The 24,863-nt window shown below is 28.1% G+C and overlaps 1 protein-coding gene across 2 annotated transcripts in view; it reads right to left on the bottom strand.

Moving 5' to 3' along the window:
- The window catches only part of LOC132919929 (alpha-catulin), a 47,015-nt gene that overhangs the window by 6,000 nt on the left and 16,152 nt on the right, over positions 1-24,863 (bottom strand). For both annotated transcript variants that reach the window (XM_060981875.1, XM_060981876.1), the window contains exons 2-10: positions 23,945-24,134; positions 15,823-15,983; positions 13,196-13,405; positions 10,480-10,703; positions 6,773-6,953; positions 773-1,021; positions 396-555; positions 190-302; positions 56-106 (exon numbers count right to left, since the gene is read on the bottom strand). In XM_060981875.1, coding sequence (XP_060837858.1) covers positions 56-106; positions 190-302; positions 396-555; positions 773-1,021; positions 6,773-6,953; positions 10,480-10,703; positions 13,196-13,405; positions 15,823-15,983; positions 23,945-24,134 — 1,539 coding nt within the window. The remainder of the gene's footprint in view (positions 1-55; positions 107-189; positions 303-395; positions 556-772; positions 1,022-6,772; positions 6,954-10,479; positions 10,704-13,195; positions 13,406-15,822; positions 15,984-23,944; positions 24,135-24,863) is intronic.

The following is a 24,863-nucleotide window of genomic DNA, read 5'->3' as shown; positions in this document are numbered from 1 at the left end:
AAAATCTCCTCGACCACAATTATTAGTTCTATACGGTCATAATTCGATGTCTTACCGATAAATCTAGTCTCACCGACTTCAGCGGTTTCGTCGTCGTCCCATGTTTCTGTAACGAATTCAATATTGTCATCAAAGTCAACAGTCTTTAAAATAAACATGAAAACCTAATTAAGTCTTGTGTTAACTTACGCCTGGCCTGGGGAGTGACATGTATGTTTGTTTTTCCGGTATTTGTTTTTCCATAATTTCTTTACACACCGTAGACACATCTTGAGTTAAAGCTTGCCACATGTCCGCAAATACTAAAAACAAATTGCATATACGTTTATATTTTTGAAAAAAAAAATGATAAAGGCATAAAATGTAACTATGAATTATTAATGACGATGACCGACCTTCTAAATTTTCTTTTATGATTTTTGAACAAGGATAGTGAGCTAATGCTTGAGCAGCAGTAACAATTTGTGGTGCGTACACTCGTAAATTAACTTCGGCATGTTTTGCAGAAACCTGAAGAGATTCTGCAGTCGCAATGTGCCTGAGTACTTTACAAATCTGAAATCAAGACACAATATTTTCGTTACGATTTTACTGCTCTTATTATTACTATTTACTACTACTACTACTACTACTACTACTACTACTACTACTACTACTACTACTACTACTACTACTACTACTACTACTACTACTACTACTACTACTACTACTACTACTACTACTACTACTACTACTACTACTATTATTATTATTATTATATATTTCGACATACTTCTCCGATTTGGTCTACGACTTCTACGAATTGATCGCCGTACTTGTTGAGACTATCAACATCTCCGTCGGAAGACGTGGTCTGTATGCACGTTACGAGATCATACCCGGTCCTAATTATTAAAGGTAAGTCATGGGATTGTTCTTTACACGTCGCTATCAGCTGCAGTCTGAGTTCTTTGGTGGCGTCGAGGCACTGGTTTACGGCGACTTCCAGCGATTTCGTAGGTGAGTATTCGTCACACTGTTCCTAAAAAATATTCATAACATTGTTTTAAATAGTGATATCTTAACCCCCCCCGAGTTGCAGCATCGTGGTTGTAATGTATCCAATATAATATAAACTTTAAAATTAAATTAGAATTAGGACATCATAGATTTTAAATTTATATGGATTCGATCCAATTATTTATATTATTCATGGTACAAACGTTCATCCAATTACGCATAAAAAACAAAGTCAACGATTTATTACAAGGGTTTCGTTGGTAAATTTAACCGGTGTGTATGAAATATAATTAGTTTAAATATTTTTGGAATTACACAATACACTGAACATAATATTATATTATATTATTATAAGTATACAACTCAGAAAGCGTAAAAATGAAATAATATACAAGCACCGATGTTCGAGATTATAAAACGTAGTAATAAATTTTTTTTATTATAATGGTCATATTTTTAGTGCACTTAAGAGGATTTTTAAAAATTTAAATTATTCACTAAATTAGTTTATAGTTATAATACAGTTTATTTACTTTTTTTTATCCATAAATTGTTATCAAACATAAAAGTTAATTTCGGTGAATATACAGTTATGGTATGACATTATGACACGACAGATATTTGTTCAAATTTTACGTAAATAATTTTAATACTTTAAAATATTTTCTAAGTAAATCTAAAATAACAACAATAATAAAAATATAGTGTAAGAACTATAATTCTAATCCATTATTTTATGAAGCTTAAAATGCAAATTAAAACAGATTTTATAAAAACATTATATATTACTAGAAATTATCATGTACCAACCTACCATTTATAATATAATCAATATCAGTATATCACACCTATGCATCATAACCAGGGTATAATATTGTTCAATAAAAACAAAACTTCAGACCACCATCTATCATATTTTTGACAGTATATTTAATACAGAATTATACATTTTTGAAAACATGTTTTTCTTTTCATGTAACGAACAGAAAAAAACAAGAAAGTTTTTCATACACTGAACTTTATTCTTCATTTTGACAACGTGAAATTTTAACCATTACTGTAACTATATAATATAACTTTAATAGTATAAATCAAATTTTACTATAGTTTAAACAGCTTTGTTAATACAATAGGTAATTATAATGAACAATTATTAAATTTGTAAAAAAAGAATATATTTAAATGTTTTGTTACCAATTATCTAACTTAAATTGTATTCTTATTATACATTTTTATGTTTATTTAAATTTAAAAGAGATCTGATACAAGCAACAATGTTTACAGATTTATATTTCAGATAGAGGTTTTTTTAAACAAAGACTGAAAGAGTCCAAAAACTTTGAGTTAGTTTGGACTTAAATAGTTAAATTAAAATCAACAAATTAGTTGTGTCGTTGAGCCTACTAGAATTCGTAACATATTTATGTGTTTTATTAAATTTTTAAACAAAGCAACGACTAATCACGTATGATAATCGAATTTAAAAAATGATATTTATCGGAGCTCTGTACTTCTGTCATTCAGAACTTTAATTTCTTAATTTATTCAACACTATAGTTTATTGTTGCGCCATTAAGATGAATTACCAATAAACTTGAAAACTATCATCACTGTTATTAACTTATTTCATTACATCGAAAATTATGAATCTAATGTGATTGTAAAATAACATAAAAACGAATATACGGGGAAAATAAAATTATTCATTCAGTTTAATATTATTAAGTAGGTATATTACATATTTGTACAAAGTATTTTATACCAATATCGACTTTGTGCATGTAAAAGTATTTTCAACAGAGGCAAAAATAATATTATAAAAAAAACAGCTGTAATATATTTTTCATGTACGTGCATCATGTAGGTATGTGTGAATACAGCTATTATTTATATATATAGTAGTACATGCATATTGTATTTACAGTCAGTGTCTTATCCGGTTCAATCGTTACGGTATTTTTTTTTTTCAGTATTATTTGACCGAGTTCTGTGCACTGACGTACACGCGCTACATAATAAATATAATAATATTATATCGATTTATTACTATCCTAACATCCTAACATATTTTTCTGTTGTTTTGTTTTGATTAATGAATCGAAATACTGTTTTTAATCATTTAAAACGTTTAACAGCCAAAAATGATTTATTACTACTGTTTTATTATTATTATCATCGTTGTGCATTTTATCGTCATTGTTATTATCGTTTTACATTCTCTTGACTCAAACAAAAGTCGATAACACAGTGGTGCGCCAATTGACGCACGCACACCTATTATTTTAATACATATATACATCATTATATACTTGTTGCCCATACCGCATTGAATAAACATTTTAGCTTGTCGCACTCAAACAACACTAGACTCTTTCATTTTTTTTTTTTTGCAGCCCCTCGTCGGTGTTTTAACCGCGGTTACCATATTTACTACCACATCCACCACATCATCGAGTAAGTTTGGCGACAAACATGCGAATTCAAAAACGATTAAAATTTGGCTAGACTTTTAGCGGTTTAGCAGTAAAAGTAAGCCTAATGGCGAACGATAACACTATAATTCTATAATATTTCGATATTTTTTTAAATACATTTTGTGTCATTATTAATATTATATTGTGTTAATAAAAACACTACGTGCATATTTATAACAGCTGGTCACCCGATACATCGTTTATATTGGTTTATGGGCTGACTACAAATTAAACGTAACAAGATCATAAGAATAAAACATAAACTGTCAAAACCAAACGAGACACTTAAGACATTTTAATAGTTATTTTTTTCTTTTGTGTTTGGGTATCTGAATTTTAATTTTTGTATTTAAGACGTGACTGAGTTCTTAGTATTTTAAATTTAATTATATTCATATAGAAATACTTAAAATATTATTTTTATACACGTCTATTTTTTTTGTTTTTTGTTACGACACTTTTTTTGTTATTTTGAGTTAAATTAATGTTTTTTTTATTATTATTATTTCTTTAATTTTTATAGTCTTATTGATTAATCAACTATTATATATTTTTAATGCACGTTTTTAAGATTCATATTCTTATTTGAGATTCTTTTTACCGGTATTATTTGTGAGAATTCTTTACGGATAGTTATACGAATTATGAAAATAGGTTTTTTTTATTCCGTTAACAATTTTGGAAAAAAAACTTGTAAATTTCCTGAAAAACTTGAATGAAACGCCTAAAAAAATATTAAGAATATAATAATTACTTATAAACGCAAATTCGTATCAAAATTCAAAATAATATTAAAATATTATTCAATGAATACGATAAAAACACACATTTCAAGTCAAAACCACATTTGAGACAGAAAATGTAACGTAATGAATACACTACCAAATTATTTTTCATTTTTCATGAATAGATCGAAAAAATAATGTAGTAATAAAATTCTATCCGGTAAGTACCTATAGGTATAATAACATATATATATATAATATAGCTCCTTTATTACATAGGTGATTATTAAACCATAAAAATAGTGTAAAAATAGTACTTTAATTATTAACATAATACTTATGGTAAAATATTAAATTAAAAATAACGATCATAATTAAAACTGTTTTAATTTGAATTGTTTAAATCCATACAATGCATCTAGAAGTTGGCAATGACAGAGTAGTTAAATTATAATGCATATAATGTGTACAGTAAAGTTGTGTTCATTCATTATTGATGTGTGCCTGAGTGGATGGATGGTTGTTTGTGTAGTAAGAGGGATGTTTAACCTACATAGGGATGATATACCGTACACTTAATTGACCGGTGTCAGACGAACTAAACCAATCTTAAAACCCCTGTCTTAGTATTTCCGGTGTTATGCTATAATTAATTACCTATATAATAAATCTTCGTTGATCAAAATATAAAAATTCAATATTAACGTAAATAGTTAAATATATCTAGTATAATTAAGCATTCACAGCTTATAATAAATGAAAATCCATACTAAACTTTCAAAACTTAAAAAAAACTTAACTCTAGTTTAAAAAAAGACTTTTATGACTTATTTTAGAGGTTTTTTATTATGATGTAATGAAGTAATAAAGTATTTTTTCTATTGTATGATGTATTTTATTCACAACGTTTATACTATCGGATCCAAAACTTTATGAACAACCAATGTATCCTTTTAAAAAGTCAGTAAACTTTATCTTTAAAATAACTTTTGAAATGCTTTAAACTACATGAATAAATAACAGATATTATTTTATTATACAAGTAGAAGTTGGTTTTAAGAACCACTTTCTATCAGAGATATTTATTATACCTACTTAAAAGGATTTAAGAAAATTGTTCAATCCTGGAATCAAATATAAGTTAAATTAGTTACATTTACAAAAAATGATCCAATATAATACCTAATAATAAAAATTAACATTACTCAATTATACCTGGTGATTCAAAAATTCTTATATATACTATAGTTATACTATTTATTAGATAAAAAGTATGAGTTTATTAGTAATAACTTTAAGTTGCACAATTTAGCAGTTAATTTCAACGTTTTTAATATTTTTAAAAATGGAAATTTCTTTATAAATGTATTTAATTTATTGTTTCTTATTGTTTTTACATTAGTAAGTTGATAACACCTGATGGCTTATATTTCAGATTCAGTGTTAATATACATATAATACATTAATATTAGTTTATATAATTTTATAAATATATACAATATTATACATTATGCACATTTATCATTTATGTAACCATGTAGAATGTAGATTGTAGGTAGGTATATGTTTATGTATGTGTGAATAAATTTGTAAGTAAAATATACATGTATATTTTTGTTATTGTATAATAAATAGTAAATTTTACAAAAGCTTAAAATTAAAATCAATTTTATTAATATTAAAGCTTCAAACTTAAGTTTTTAAATTATTGTATGTAACTTTTCACTATTAGTTATAAATATTTTATTTTAAACAATTTTGTAATTCAAATAAAATTGTTAACATCAATATAATATAATATTATTGTTGTGTACTTGTGTGTTATTATTACTACAATGTATATTATGTAACTTGTAAATATTAAATAACAACTTAAATATTCACGAGTTAATTTATTTAGTATATTACAGAGTTTCTTCGTCGTTCTAGTTTATATGCGGTGTTTTCTGCGTGTATTTAAGTTCAGATCACGTGTAAAGTTCTTTACATTTACATGGAATGTATACTATATATATTTCATGTTGACGTGACGTTCAAAGTGATTTTAAAAGTGTTCGTTAGCGTGTTTTACATTGTCTATCTGAGACAAAATATTATCTTCAATTTTATATTTTTCATACTCTTTAAACTACTTTTGTGTTTTTAAAATAAGAAAAATCAAACCTATTTAAACAAAACTTTTTAGTTGCACTATACGTGTAACAAACAACTCAACAAGGAAAATCACGTTTCGTAAAATTTGTTATAATAGTAATAATAATGTACAACTACTAGAATAATTTGATTAAATGTCAACGGCAACTATATTATACTGTGCCTCGCTTGCCATTTATACATTAACGAGTTATAATAATAGTATGACGTATATTAATATAATGGCATAGACAGTTCTGGAAATTGTGAGGGCTGTGTATTTGCGTCATATCGTTATCATTGACATTAAATATTGATAGTACCGGGTATCAGAAACTTTATATAATGCGAGCATTGAAATTTAAATTTTATTTCCACGAACCGTTCGTCCACCGAAGGTGTCTAAACAGGATAATAATATGTTTTGAACGCATAACTTACCAGTCTGGCTCCGGCTCTGATCAACTGATCGAGATGCGTCTTGACGCGATCGCACAAGGTCAATATATTTTCCCGATGCTCGTGCCTGGTGTACGCGCTGTCCGTGAAGTCTTGCGTGCGTTCCATGATCACGTCCATGGTGCGCAATAGCGTTTCCTTCTCGCTCAGCACGAGTGTCAGCCTGCGGACACACACACACACACGCACATTTGTAAATTATAATATATATTAATAAAATACAAGTATGCTAAGTATATACATAAAATATATGAATATGTGATATATAAATGCACGCGATTGTTAACAACCCCGCGACGACGGTAATCGCGGCGGCGGGTAGATCGTCCGGACAAATCGTTTTTTAATGAGCCCCACAGCTACACAACATAATAATATATGTAGGTACACGACACCTCGAAATAACTATATAGTGTTTGACAGTTTACATTCTACGCGAGCGGCGGAATTACATGAATAAAATATATATATATATATATATACGTACAAATGTAGCTAAAGTAAATGGATCGCAAAAGACAAATGAGTCGGACATTGAAACAGAGTAAAAATAAACGATTTAGTAGCGAATCCTGTAAATCGGCACTGTCATTATACAATGAGTGATTATTAAGTCATAATAATATTATGCGTCCGGGACTGACGGGAATAAACATTATCCAAATGACGCATTAACCAACGTCACGTGGTAATTTTAATGCAATATTTTATAAGATTATTATAATTTTTATTGCTGTTTCACATTAGACCGGTGAAATATTAGTTGCCTACCTAATTTCGGTCTCATATTATATGCATTTGTTTTCGGCGAGCATATAATAATGGATTTTTCACCAAAAGAACGCGTACTATACCTATCTACACGGGCTTCTGACAAATATATATAAATAGAAATAATATAGTTTCGGAATAGTTCTAAATACGGGCGCGGAGAGTAGTTGCTGGATTTTGGGTGGTGTGGACTTATCTCTCGTGTGGAGAACGGCTGCCGTATCAAATTATCCTTGATGTCAGACGAAACTAAATGATTATAGTAGCAACCTTGAAATTAGGATCAGAAACTTCACTAGTAGTTTTAGTACAATTACGTTAGTTATACAAAGATTATTTCATTTAACAAACGTCGCTGAATGTTATATACTCTATAATACATAATTAAGAGTCTGCTGTGAAAAAGCAGAAGAAAATCTTGATGTCTCATCTAAATAATCTTTTAATTCAAATGATATATTATGTCAACATAGTACTAAATTAAAAAATATATGCATATGTATATGTATAGAAAAATATTTATGTACGCATTACGATCAAATAATAATAATAAAAAGTGAAACTAAATTGTCTAAATTCACAATAGCACGACACGTGTTCATACTTGATGAGCTAGCCACAATATTATTTATTCTTATGATAATATATAGTATGTAGTATGTAATATGCACTAAAGTTTGAAAATTACAAGAACATTTTTCAAACTAAATATCATGTTTTTACATGTACATTTTATGATCAAAATAAATTTTACCGGACAACTAAATACATATTAAATCTACATAATATATTATTTTATAAGAATACAAAAAATATAATGTGTATGCGTGTATTATACTATATACAAATAATATGCATATAAATATAGTAATTTTTTTTATTTATACGTAATGCATGAATGCATCTACATTTTTAAAGGTTTCTATGTAGATTTTTAATGAATAATTTACCATGTTATTTTTCATAAAACACATACATCTGTCTACACCTTCATTTATAATTTATATTGTAATTAATTTGAATAACAAACCTACAAAAATGAATCGTACATTTTTCATTTTAAATATAATATTAGATAAAACAATTATTATAAAACTTAAGTAGGATTGTAAGATGAAATATTTTATTAAAAAATAAGTTTATTTGTAAATTATATATACAAGGTGTCTCACAATTATCTGACATAATATTCAAATTTAATTTTAACATAACATTTTCATATATCCATGGACCCTGGTGTATAATATACAATATACATAAAAAAAATTAATATTTTGCTTACAAAATTCAAGAAAATTAATTTTTTGGTTTAAAAATATAAAAATGCCTGTGTAATATTAATAAAATATATTAACTGACAAGTTATAAATTTATATTTATATACACAACGCATAAATTATACATATAATAATTATCTAAAGCATAAATTATATTAAGTTAATATTTCTCTTCCATAAAATAAATAAACTTCTTACGAGTTACCCAAGTCTAAATGCAAATATGGATCAGACACGCAAAAACATTGCATTTATAATATAAACAAATTTTAAATTTGAATCAAGCATCTTGACTAAAACGAATTGAAATGTATAAAAATGCATGATGAAATCCTATATGATGTCTAGATATATGAACTTCCATAATAGTCTCATTAATTTTATTAAAACAAAAAAAAATATTCACAAGAGTTTTTTTAATCACTCAAGTCTATGTTAGAATGTTTTAAAAATATGACACACTGTGTATTACTCGTATAATATTATAACTATACATTTCACATGCAATACACAAATAAATAACATGTATACATATAATATTATTTGACATACTGGTAAAAAATATTCTCGATTATAACTATACCTACATTATTTTACTTTCAATAAAGTAAACCTCAAGAAGCGTTAAATTCTTGGTATAACGTTGACAGTTATATTTTTTGATCAGATAATAGATATAAGTATAAGGTTTACGATATGTAAAATTTATATAATTTATAGTTTTGCGATAAAGTGTAAAAACTAAAATGTGTGGTTTCGAGAATCATCGACCTTCACGAGTAATGAGTATAACTTGACAAATGATTTGTATTTTTATAAAAATGTATTGAACTATGAATGTCCTAACCAAATATGATTTTAATCGAGTGAAAAATCTTAATTCAAACTCAACTTTTTCATTAACTTTAAAACTACACGAAATATATTTTTATTTCGTTCATATTCTGATTATTTTTCTTGAATTTAATTACTTTCGTGCAGACCGAAACGTTGGACAGAATTATGAAAATAAACTGTCAACGTTGCGTATTATTATTACAGTAAATTCGTATATTTCGTACGCGTTTAAATTTAAATATACTACGGTTTGTTTAAACTAAAAGCTAGCGAACAAACAAACTTGTTTACGGACTGCTTTCGTGTAAACGTCGTACGACTGTATCGTTTGTGTGCTGGAATTTGCTTAATTTATTATATAGATATAAAGTTATATAGATACACGGTGTGCGTGTAATCAAAACTTAAAACGCAATAATTTTTTTTTTGTGTTACGAAATTTTTATTTTTTTTACCTTAAAGTCAATATATTTTAGGTTAGACAAAATATAAAATAAATTTAAATTCAATAGTAATAGTCCTATACCTATAAAGTCTTCACACGCGAACGTCGACAAATTTTAGGAAACCGTATAGGTACTTGAGATTAATATAATATAATGTACTGTATACAGCGACTACCCGCGATGGCGTAGTGAGCATACAACAACAAATTTTGGGACGCGCCTGCATAGTGTTTATAATAAAAAAAAATAAAGCGATTCGGCACCCTCCGCCCACCCGCGTTACGTTAACGCCCACTGTTGTATTATTATTATTTATGTTAATAATATTATTTTTATAACCAAATCACATTAAATATACCTCGTCATGTCGACAAACGAGTCCAGGACGTTGAGCGCGTGGCCAAGTGTGTCGCCACCGTCTTGTTCCGATATGTACGGTGTCAGGGCCATGGACTCGCCGCCACCCTCCTTCACGCCGTCTTTGACCACGTAATGGATCAGGTCCATGGCCCTGCGCATCTGGCAAAACACCGTGTCCCGGTTTTGGCTGGCCTCCGAGCTGTCCGGGTGCCTCAGACACGCCTGTAACACACACAAACACTCGTGTAATATTTATTATAAAATATCGTATTCGCGTGACGTCCACATTCTGTATAAATATATATATATATATAGTATACACTCATATAAGATAATATTAGGATTCACCCGTCGTATTGTACATAAATATAATAAGCTCTAAGTATTATTTTATATATATAATATATAGGTATATAGGGTGGTTGGCCCTTCGAGATAAAGTGACTGAGCGACGACGAGGTGACTGAGTGTATGGGGGGGGGGGGGGGTTACAAGGATCAGGAAAAATGAATGGTAGTTTATACTTTATACGTTATATATAATCGTCGCTACATGGTCAAATTGCATTTTCATTACGTGTTTACCTAAGCGTCGAAGTTTTTGGCTTTTATATTATAGATAAACGGTAAAGGGCGATGAAAACATTTCGAATACTTGAAACGTGCACTATACTCTAACAAAAATTTAATCGACATAGAATTCTGATAAAAAATATTCCTATAGAAAGTTAACGATCACCACGCCGCGTCACCCCCCGCCACTGATATTAAAACGTAATGCATACGCGCAATTAAATTAGGGTTTTGTTAATAACGTCTGCAGAAAATAATTATTCCACATACAACACAAGTTATAACTAATGTAACTGACATAGGAACCAGGTTGAAAATAAATAGTCATATGTATTAGTACATATTTTACTAGTGTCTATCAAAATATTTATACCCAAATAAAAAATTAATCTTATCAGGTCCAACACCCTGTTTTGAAGTAAATTTTTAAGCTAAGTTTACATGTTATCTGAAATAATACCTAGAAATTCAAATTGCATGCGGTCATTAAGGGATATTTTGGAAACTCCCTCCCAAAAAAAAAACACCCAAAATATGCTACTAGTTCAAAGTATTATACACAATGTAATACATAATATATTAATATGATACGTAATTATCAATCTATAGATAAAGTACACGTTTATAATTGGAACTTTATATTGGTTATTCGATTTACTTAATATACGTTCGTGATCGTTTTGAAAATATTCTTCAGTTCTTCTATAATTATATTTATGTATTACAAACTGTGATTTTGTTTAGAAAAACGCGTTAGGTTATTTTTTTTAAATATATATTATAGTTTCTATAAACATAAATATTAAGCATTAAGCATTAAAAACGGATAATTAAACGAGTTGTATGAATTTTTACTTAAAAACAGTTCAAAGATAAAAATACCGATTATAAAATTAAGTACCAGAAAAAGAATGTCTAACGATAAAAAACCGTTCAGAGACAGTCACTCGCATATCCATAGCAAGATTTACGGGCCGGATACATGGTGGGGAAACTGAAGATTTATATTTATTGTGTAAGGAATTGTTTAATTCATAACTTATAAAACTCATCTATATATTAAATCAAAGGCTCTATTTTATTATATTTTGCTATAGACCTATAGTTACACTGCATTTAAAAAAAAATATTTTAGCAATCCTTTTAACAATTATCGATGAATATCTTTAAAATAAATTATAAATATAAATAAATATTTATAAATATAGTAACCAATGAATATGATAAAAATTACCACTTGAAGAATTTTTTTTCTGTTAAAATATTTCTGTACAAGCCGTCTTAGTATTAGTTTAGGTATAAAAATATAACCGGAAACCAAATAATCTATTTTTTAAGGATATATAATGTTATATAATAAATTGTTCTAATTACACGTCAGTTATTGTTCTAAAGAGAATTTTTGTGTTACTGTTTTGTTATCATCTTCAGTTTTTTAAATTATAAGATCTAGGTCTGGTGATGATGCATCACGTATAATATCTTTATACAAGCATCAACTAAGTATGTTGTATTTTCATATACGATTTAGCGTTGTCATATAAGTACACGTACATCCGAGTTTTCTGGCCTAAGTCTTACAACCACGGACTGTGTATTAGACTATTAGCTCATAAAATCTAGTTATGAGCCGCATAGGTGACTAGTTGATTAGTCAAGCTCAGGTCGTTGTATGAATTATCAGTACCGGGTCAGACCCGTACCTTTTTGAGTCCGGTCGGCTGGCACCTTAGGAATCTTTCCTCCTACCAATATGAGGTGATTTGTTACTATACTATCGCTGGTCCCACAACCACCACATTGCAACTAATATAGGCTCCTCAATCTTGAGGGACACTTCACGAGCCAGCAAACTGGTCCGCTTGGTAGGGCTCCCTTCTCCCGTGGCATTGACTAGGTTTTAAGTTGACGTCAGTTGGCCAATCCGATGGGAACCTCTCTTTCAGCTTCACACGCTGGCTAGTGGTGAGTTTATCGGGGAATTTTCACTCCATATGTGTTGGACACAAGCCCCCGTTTAAGGAACGGCAGTTATCCTGCAGTTAGTCGCCTCTTACGATCAAGTTAGACAAAACTGTTGATACTATTCTTATCCCTACCAACAGGTATTGTCATATAGGATATACAGTTGAATGTACTCACCTTGGACGAAGTCAACAGCAGCATGGTGGATCGTTCTAGTACCTGCCGAGCCGCGGCAATCTGAGATCGCCGCCGTTCGTCTTTCAGGTCGTTTTGCCGTTCACCCGTCAGGTGAGCCAGCTCCACCATTTCGGTGCCAAAGTGACTGAATGCCTTGACAAACTCCGTGAAGTTGTTGACGCCTTCTAACCGGCCTAGACTTCGCGACACCTATACAACGTAAAAAAACATCCTAGTTAAAGCATTTTTGTTGTAAGCTGTGTACTGTGTAATACATAGATACATCGTGTGTTATAAGTCTTCTACTTAAATAAAATTCCTTTATCAATCTACATATATGTCATAAATTCATAACTAAATTAATAATGATAATAGGTATGCTATTGAACAATAAGCACGTTAAGTTTATATGAATGGATGAACGTTATTATAATGTATAATATATAATAACTATATGTACTATTACAAGTTATAATGACAATAATAATTCTATATTTATAGTCAGAAATATTTTGTTGTTTTTATACTATGCATAATTTTACAAAAATAAAATGACCTTTGTCCACTATATTAAACTAACGTAAATAATAATGAAAAAAAACACAAACAGTAATATAATTATACGTCAGATTTAAAAGATGGCGAGTATGATATATTTGTATATTTCACACAAAATCACAATTTATACACTTTTTTTTTATCATCACCGTTATTTGGTTTAAGTACGTTTCATTATTTCATTATTATTTTTTATTAGCATATATATTTACATATTTAAAAATAAAATAATTGGTTCAACCAGATGGTTTAGTACAAAATATTTCTGATTTTATTTACGTAAGCTCAAACAATAATTTATGTAAAAATATTATGATAGTTATTATTATTATTATTATAGTCTATTCAATTGAAGAATACAAAATAGTTCTAAAAATCATGATTGATTTTGAGTAGTCTGGAGTATTACATTTGGTTAATAGTCACTTATATAATTTAATTAGGTAACTGCTTACTGCTTATATATAACAATAATATTGTCGTTCAATTTTAAAATATTAAGACATGAAAATAGGTGGCACTTGTGCATCAAATTCAATAATACCTATAAATAGTAGTAAAATCCTTAGTTTTACTGACCTCATATACATAAGTGGGTATTAACTTCGGTAATGAGTAATAATTAGTGACAAATTATGTTATTCTCTAGGTATATTATCACATAGTTTCATAAAACATAGTCTATATTAATCTATAATTAAAATATATAGCTGTATAATATATAATGTATACCTTCTATAGAATTACCCTGCCGATTATTATAATATACTGTCACATTAAACATTATATGACTCCTCTATTGACTATTATTCGGATTAACATGGGTAAGTCTTTGAAAAGGAGGACTGATGTAATATTTGTACCTTTATTATAAATGCACACGTATAATAGTATTTTTCATTATAATACAGTTAAATGTTTGTATAGTTTATGGTTTCGAAAATTAAAGGTCGTAATGATTACAATGTCAAATAAAATCGACTTAGTATACTTAGTCAAATTATAACTGAGTTACTTATGTAAATTTGATTAAATTAATAAAAAATAAACATATAACAAAATCATAATCCAATAATTATTAAATAATTAATAATAATAATAATAAATATTACAAAATAGTTTAATATCAAAATGGAATTAAATCAATCATAGTTTTGTATTATCATTTTTTTTAAATAATAAATATCGCTAAATTATATTTTATTTTTAATCTACTACTTCAACAAAGTTTTAAATAATTTAAGTATAATAATACCTAATATAGCATCTTTACAATATTTAAGGATGCCAGATGCAAATGTAGAAAAATTTACAAATATCAAAATTTGTTTCTGTTTGTTCGTACCTAGTCGTCTTTTAATCAAAGAGCTGTATTCTTCTTTATTAATATTTTATACTCTATTGTTGAATAATATTATGTTAACTATTAATTATGAAAACATTTGAATTAATTATTACGAAATTTCATCATAATTCAGATTAAAATATATAACATTTAAAACAATAAAGAACTGTATAGATAGTTTCATAATTAATAATAATGATCGAGTTATTGGAATGGTAAATACAGGATGTAACCCCTTGCTCAGTGACGCATTCACTTATATACTCTCCCCACATTATATCATGTTTAATTATTTTAATTATAAGTATTTAATAAACACATAATAATTTAATTGCCCACTTAATTATTAATTTATAGATTGGAAACTTCTTTAGCGTTAAAATTTGAAGCATTTAAGTGCTGGATATTAGGAGTGAAATATTATTAAATGAAAAGACTATTTTTATTTAAAACTAGGATTAGATACTCTATTATAAACATTTATAAACATTTAAATTAATTTTAAAAAAATCAATAGTTCTTTAAATTTAAAAGATCTGGCGGTATTTGAAGTATATTTTATCATTTACCAATTGTATATCTACTTTGTCGTCAACGTGTATTATGATCGAAAGAAGTAATATACTATATATAAATCATGTTAAAACATAAATCGCAATTGGCATATGTAGTATGTACTCAACTATTATCTCGTACATTTAAATTGTATCGTTGACATGCATACCTTGTCTTTGACTGAAATTAATTGTTTAACGACGACTACATCGGCTAATAATAACACTCTAGTCACTGAACTCAGCAAGCATCGGGCAGCTCTTATCACAGATGCTCGATCATTGATTGAATCTTCAAACACGGCTTCGCATAGTTTTTCGATGGAAGCACCTGAAAAAAACGTATCCAAGTTAATACGGTTATGTTTTCAATCAGTTAATGTGAATACCTTACGTAGGTACAGTGTCCTTTAAATTAATACTGCGTCACGTAAACCAAGATAGTGATATAGCTGAGCTGGGATTATAAGTGCATTAAGTAGGTAACTATTTTATTAAGTCCCGATCCACGAGTATATTATATAAAATATATTACATAGATAGATAGGTAGTATAGAATAACATAGTCTCCATTTACTGTTTACTTTTATAATTTGTTCTGTTCAACGTTCGAAACAATATGCATAAATAAAATGTATCAGTGATAGTAATTTTAAACCAACAATATATTATAATTGCGTTCGTTGTTATCATAATTATTTTTTTTTAAATGTAATTGAAATTTTAAATAAGCTAATATCAAAATATTAACTATGACAAATTATATTGTACAATATTAACTATTATACTGTAGTCCTTAATATAGTAATAGTATATGAACATAAATTATACTGCAATATTAATATGGCCGCATAATAAGAATCAAAATAATATATTATTTTGGAAACTATTAGATGGGATTACTTACTATAAAAATTATAGTGCGTATATTTTTTTATACTCTAAGTAAACCAAAGATTAAAAAAAATTGAATAATAATGAGCTTATAAAATTGAATTAAAAAGTATGATAAAACTTTAGACTCTGGGGAGGATTAATAAATATTTTTTGCACCCGAAAATTCGCAAATGCACATAAATATGTATTTAAATAATTAAAACATTATTCAACACTATTCTGAACATAAATTCATTACTTTTTACCTCGACATTTTTCAAACTCTTTAATGAAATTATGATGATACTGTAAATCATATTATTTTATTACCTTAAAATTAAAAGTGAACATAATAATTAATGTTAAATGGTTAAACTAAATACTTGATGCTTATAAAACATACTCAATTTAACGGTAATTGTAAGAAAAAACAATGGTGACTTAAATTGTATTAATAAAAGTTTTTATTGTTAAATAAAAATGAAGTTGTTAGCTATTACTAAGTAATAAGTATACTACAACAAAATTAAGTTTCAAAAAGTAAATAACTTATAATTTATATTACATTTAGTTTGGGCAATATGTGAAAAGTTATTTTCCACATGACCTTAACATTTTCAAATAATCATCATAAGTTGAAGTAGTCAAACATAATAAAATATATGTCAGCGAAATACAATATAAGCTTAGGCCCTTCCACAATCTATACCTGTTTTTATTTTTAACACAAATGACTTTTGGTTACCGGATATCAATGATTAATGACTCGAAAATTTCAAAACACATACATAGTAAGTTATATTCATATAATTTTACATTCAATTTATACTCATATTTTTCATTAATATAATATCATTATATTAATTTAACATAGGTATTGTACTCATAACATATTTAACTTATTTCAATTTTTAAAAAGTTTTAATAGCTGTTAAACTTTAAAAACATTTTATTTCTCTAATGATGTATAAAGTCTTCGCTATAAAAATGTTAACACTTACACCAAACAAAATATTATAAAGTAAATTATAAATTTTATTTCAGTACTTACTACTTATGCTATAAGATCAAAATTACTTGGAGAATCTTATCCAATATTTATAGGTACATTTTAATTCTTATTAAAAATGTGAAATTTTAATCCATATGGTGCTAGTTTCCTTCATGACTCATGACTACAGCAGGACCTAATCTGTTTTAAACAAGATACCATCATCCACCTTTTTATAGTCTTATTTTATATCTTGTGCATGGTTATCATCACGTTTCAATATGCTAAGAAGTTTTTAGGTTAAAAACATATTTCTGGCGAACAAGAGATGAAAGAGACAGTTGAAAATTGGCTAAATTAAGGTGTACATTGAGTTCTTAGACACCAGTAACAAAATCAGGTATAAAACCCATACAAGTGTATTAATTTCAATTATGGTTATGTGAAGTAATAATTTTATACTTGATACAATCCCTGTTTTTAAAAAAAAAAAACATTTTAACCTATTATTTTCTGCAAGACGTGTGACAATCATAATTTATATAGGTATACTTAATACGATAAATAATTTAGTTGTAATAATTATTAATCTGGAATATTTTTTTTTATAAACAGTACAGGTTTAATAGCTTTATGTTTTGTATTTTTTTCTAATATTATACAAACTATTGATCTTATTTTAGGCAAGAAGCCAGAATGTTTTTTTTTTTAAATCACTGCAATATTTCACGGACATATTTTATTACGCTATTGCGACTATAAAATATTTCCCGACTTTTTTGTATTCAAAGTCTTTTATAGAATCAGAAACTCTAAAAAATAAATCTTTTACTCAATACTCAAATGTATATGAATACAGAATATTTCATTCGGATATATAATAATATGTCAATACAAGTTTGCAAGCGTACGTACGTTTAATAAAGAAACCCCATGTGGCATTGGTAGAATACTATAACCCTTAACATCCTAGCCTTGATTATAATATAGATTCTCGTATATGTATCATGTATGTATATATTATATATAGGTACGCTGTCGTTTACACGCAGAACATTCAAAACATAATAATAAATATACATAATTATATTCACATTTAAATATGGATTTAATCGAAGTATCTACTAAATTATATCAACAAAATTATGAATCACAAAAACTTTGGCAGACTCATACTATAGGTATATTATTGTTTCACCATTTAACATAAAGTTGTATATGTAACGAATGAACTAGTATCACGTATATTTCCAATAAATGCTAAACTTACAATAGTATATCATGTATTTTTTAAAGCCCAAACATTGAAATAAAAACAAATATATATATATATATATGTATATAAATATGCACGTTAATAATAGAAAATAGAGAACTAAATAAATATATTTCCGATTGATTCAACTATTTTTACATAAATAATAACAATGCATTTTATGTATAATATATATATATATATATAAATATAAACGAGCGATGATTTGAAAGTCAAAATCTTGAATGTATTAACAATTTATGTTTTCTATTATACATTTATGATATAAATTGTATCTAATAAAATTATATTTAAAGTCTAAAAATTAAGTGAAGTGTTAAATTCAAATAACTGAAAGTATTAATATTGATTTCGAAATACCATTAAGAATCAACGAAGTTTTCCTTTGGAATTATGAATAGGTACCCACTAGTAGTCAGTACGGACATTAAATTAACGAAAGTGGAAAGAAGTGTGTCAAGCACAAAAAAACACTTCTCCAAAGCATTCGAGGTGAATTTTTTTTTAAGCCAATACAAATCGAGGTTTGCATAAAATCTTAAATAAAAGAGTAGCACATTTTAAATAAGTTGCTCTCTTCAAGATGCAATTTTTTCATTTTATATTACTATATTATATATGGTTACATTAATCAATATTATAGTAGTATTTATAATGAACTTAATAAATGTTAATTTGAAAAAATGATTGCTTTAGTATCCGTATAGTAAACGGTATAGTAGATCGGTAGTGTATATACTGAAAAGATATTTAAATAATTATGTTGTAATCTACAGCCAGAATCTGAAAACAAAGCATCATATATTATAATATAGACAGAGTTTTATCATAGTTATCATGTTTTTAAAGTATATTTATAAGTATGAAATTGAAATAATATACGTTATAAGTTATAACTATACAGTTAAACAATTAATTATTTAAGATATCAAAAATGATCTTTATAAGTTAATGTCACTGCCTAGACTTTATTACTCGTATTTAAATCTTTAGTACAATAATTATGTACATAATTATGATAATAGGATAAAACAAGTCCAATAATATATTTAGATCAGAGTCACTGGAGTCCTGTTTACGGGGCCCTCCAGTTACGTCTAAGTCGACGGGCCTCGGTATTTTTATCATGCCATTAAAAAAACTTTATTTAAAAATTTAAAAAATATATTTTTTAGTATCAAACAAAAGCTTAAAAAATTAATTTTTAATAATACGATTTTATTATTTTAAATAAATATATAAGTATATTAAACAATTATTATCATGATTATGATTGATTTAATTTGCTTCCAACATTAGATTCTTTTTAGGGTCACTATTTAAAAATGTAATTTCCGTGTTAAAGGGGTGTCTCTTATGCATCCTGTAGCCTATGGCGCTACTGTATAACTTTAAAAATAATATTAATATAATTATAAAATATCATTTAATAGTATTTGTAGGTATTTACGATACAGAAACATTTTTTAAAAAGATATTACATACAAATAAACGACATAACAGTCAAAATCCTATTGAGTATACGTTCCATGTGAAGAAGTTATACAATAATTACAATATTATGTAGGTATAATATGCACCAGGCAACAATTTTAGTATTATCTGCAGTCGTAATTTGAAGAAATACTGAAAAGGTCCTATTGAATATCATGAGGACACGCAAGAACAATATTTTAGAGTTACGTTTTACTGCCATTGAAATATTCCGGATAATGCCAAAATAAATGGGCCATTACTCTCGACAACATTGTTTCCGCGTGTTCCTCAACACGTTTACAGAAAGCACAATAATAGTAGTTACACTTCCATTCTCCAATGTCGAACGAACACGTTTTATGCGTCCTTATTGCTACATAGCTATGAATGCAATTTGTTTTATTTCATCGGCACATCAATACCAAACAATATATACTATTTCGGTGACACGTAAATAATTTATACTTTCGCCCGGGAAACATTTTACCACACAATAATAAAAGAATATTGTTTCAAATCGCTGCGGTACTGTATTTTATCGTAAATTAATATTGAATTATCAAATTTATGCGTTTTTAAATAAAAAAAGAATTAATAATTTAGCGAAATATCAATAGGTCTTACACTATTGTAATACGCACCCTGTTATTGCTATTATGATAGTATAAGTAATAAATAGTAAAAAATTATACCGAAAGTTAAACCGTTGTTTACCTATTACTCTCAAGTTTCATAACAATTTGAGTCATTTTTAAAAGTAGGTATTATATTATTGAAAAGCCATTTTTTAATATTTTTAAGGCATTACTCGTACAATTCGGGCACTAATAACAATATACTTAATACTTATATTATGTGTCGATGTGGATAAAAATGGCAGATAGTTGTGATGAGATTTGTTTATAAGTTGGCTGCATTACTTTACACGACTTAATAAAAGACGTTCCGGTTAAATAACAACCTAACATCAGAATAAGTGAAGACGTAGAGATGCATATTTTAATGAGGATTGAAATTTGGTAATTACACGTTTTTTTCTACAATGAAGAGACGACGAAAACTTTTAATTTACTAAGTTACAAAATGTATTTATTTATTTATATATATATATTCACACAAATCATATTCTAATAATTATTTACATATATCTGTCTACATGATACCATTAATTTTCATATTACACACGCGCGGTTCTGCTCATATTATAATAAAATTATATAATAAATATATATGTATATAATATAAACATTATTAACGAACTTGAATTGAATGAATACATTATTTCTTAGGGATAATAGTATCTTAATTTATCTAAAAATATTTAGATTATTAATATACTTATTAAAATATTATTAATTTTCACGGATAAGTATACTACAACACAAAATATTAATTTTATGTTTAATCTAGCCTTTAATTTAGTTTTATTTATTTTATCTTATTAAAATAACAAAATATCGTTATATTCATATATTATTTTGTTACTATAATAATATAAGATATTATATACCGATGTACGATGTACGATGTACAATGTACATTTTACTTAGTGAATGGTATATTGGTGTTTATTATTATTATAAACAAGTAAAAAAGAAGGAAAATAAATAGATACAAAATTTTTTCTTTCATCATTTAAATGCTCAGTTTTTATTGAGAATTGAAAAATAAATGTTTCTTATCATTTTTTAAAACTAATTTATTAAATATTAGTATATTACAGAGTATTTTTTTAATAAATCGTTATTTCAAAATATTTATTTGTTTTAAAACATTTTGTTTTTTAAGATTTTGGATACTTAAAATTTTAAATTTGTACTTATACTTTGAAATATTGTTAGCCCTTTTGTTATGATACAAACGTATATGAAATTTGATATTTTTTTTCGGTTTGAACCATATCCAAAATAACAATATAGAATACTTTTCTGTGCATTTTTATGGATCAATAACCTCGTAAGCCCCATAAAACCCTTACAAAACTAATAGTTTGATAATGTTTAACATTTAGAAGAGTCGTAAAATAAAAATAAAATATGTATAGAACGATACTGTGATAAAATACTTGAAGTTTCGGTAGTTCTACACGAAAAATAGCTAATAAACATTGAGATTTCTATATTTTAACATAATAGGAAAATTTAAATGGCAGACACGATTTTGTATAAGACGGTAATTGGAAGTTAATTTCTATTCTATAATAAAATAGTTTCAAATATCTAGAGAATAAAAAACATTTTTATTTGAAACCGAAACTTTGAATACTGTATCCATAGTTTGTGGTTGTCTGAGTTAATGTCATAGCGCAAATCGTTAGAATTTATAAATAAGGTCATATAACTTACTGTTTGTTGTTTGTAGTTATTAAAAATAATGTTGTTTACTTAAACACAAACATAAACAAGTTTATTACCTATTATTTTGAAGTATTTAAATGACATTCTTACATTTGCTTAGTTTAATTATCTAACTTGTTATGGAATTTCTTTTAGTCTTAAATAATTAAGACCCTAAAACCAGAATTGCATTGTACCCAATGACGTGTATACAACGTATAATAATTAGAACAGAACTCGGTGTAATTAAACATTAAACACGCAGGTAAAGTAACTTTTCGTTTTGTTTATTTCGTATTTTATTCATTATCGCGAAAAACGTAAGGAAAACATTGCAAAAATCGTATTAATAGGAAAAACGACACGGTTTTTCATAATATTTTTGCATATTTTTTGGATATTTTTGGGTATCTGATCGAGATAGGTGCAAAAAATGGCTAAAAACACGTCATAGTTATAGTCAAAACTATGTACAATAATCTGTACACATGCAGAAACGTCACCCGGGTAAGCGATCTGTGTGTTTTTCTCTATATACAGATCTGCAGGTATCTTCCGGATTAACTGTATAAGCGTCATTGGATTTGGAAGATTCACGTCCAAATCGAGTAAAATAAAAACAAAATAATAACAAATACCACTAAGCCATAATAGAAACAAGAAACGACGAATTAAGCACGTTCAAATACGATAAGATGGTTTCAGGAGGAGTGTAACTAGCGGTGAGTGAGAGAGAGAGATAGAAGAATAGTATCATCGAGAGTTGTCACCGCAGGGGCAGATAACGTGCCACGGCGGATGCGAGATGACGTGGTTCGAAAGGGTTATTATAGCATTAGTCGGACGAATGGTTCCGGAAATCAAACCCGAAAGCATTTTTCCATCATACTGCCGTGGCCGCGAAAACGATAATATTATGCAGGTACGAGTGTACCGCTGGAACGCGAAGACAGACGCATACATTTCACATATTTTATACAATATTATTATGACGTGACAAGTCGAGATAAAAAAAAATTGCTCGACTGAACGCGTACACTATTGTACGAGTACGAATAGGAGGGTGCTCGCGGGCGTACCACTCCGGCGACCGGGTGGCGCGGTGATTCGGCCGGTCGGACGGGGTCCGTTTCAGAGGGTAGGTGGTCGATGTACGACAGCGTTCGTGTGGGCGGTGGCGCGCGCGGGTGTGACGCGGAACGTTCTGCTCTATATATCTCGGCGTGACGCGCCTTTACACACCCCCATCCTCTGTGTGCTCGCGAGCAGTCGTATATTCATATTATGTGCGCACGTATATATAGTATATATAATATGCACGCCGTGCGTACACTCACCTGCCGCCCTGGCCTCCTTGCACTCCAGGTACATGTCGGCCTTTATCTCGGGATTGTCGTCCGCAATGGTCTCGCCGACGGTCACAAACCGCTCGATGGCCAAGTTCACCCCCTGGCCGACCCTGGCTATCGCCCTGGCTGTCCTCTCCGTGCAGAACGGTCGTTCCCGGTGCGCCACCAACGTCGATATCTGTAACAAGACGTGTACAAAACCGTTATTATATACGTATGTACACATGAATAGTAGCCTCTTATCTTCTTGAACGTCATATACGTGTATATATATATTTATATATACACGCATCTATATAGTGCAGACATGAGAATTTTCTTCCGATATGATGATGTGGATGGGAGAGGGTCGATGCGGATAATATAGCCGAAGATAACAGTAAAAAAAAAAAGTGAACACGGGTAAACTGACCGTAAAACGTCCCCGAGTATACGGGGCGGTGGGACTACATTTCCGACGTGTGTAAATACTGTCGTAATGTAATGTACTGTTGATTATTACTGTATATTATTATGTATATAAAATGCTACTGGCTAGTACCCATGTATACATAGACGGTGCTGTATATTATAGAGTATTCAGTAGCACTATGATAAACTGTGTTATGGCTTTATTATTATCGCGTTATGTGCGTATATATATATATATACCTACCACCTAGTTGTAATGATAATATCATTGTACAATAATAAACATTTTATAGTTTCGTGTTGGCCGCTGAGCCGCGTATACGAAATCCGTAAGATTACTATTGACTGTACAAACTATACTTAGGGACTATATACTTAAAACATACTCAACGTATATGCGCGGAACTACCAAACGATGATGACATTTTTTTCTCTTTTTTTCGATCGAAAAACTCGGGGATTCATTGTGTAAAAAAAAACAATAACACAACGCTTC

The sequence above is a fragment of the Rhopalosiphum padi genome, chromosome 2, assembly GCF_020882245.1.
Source record: "Rhopalosiphum padi isolate XX-2018 chromosome 2, ASM2088224v1, whole genome shotgun sequence".
NCBI lineage: Eukaryota > Metazoa > Arthropoda > Insecta > Hemiptera > Aphididae > Rhopalosiphum > Rhopalosiphum padi.
The sequence above is the reverse complement of the archived record's forward strand: the minus strand, read 5'-3'. Positions and strand labels throughout refer to the sequence as shown.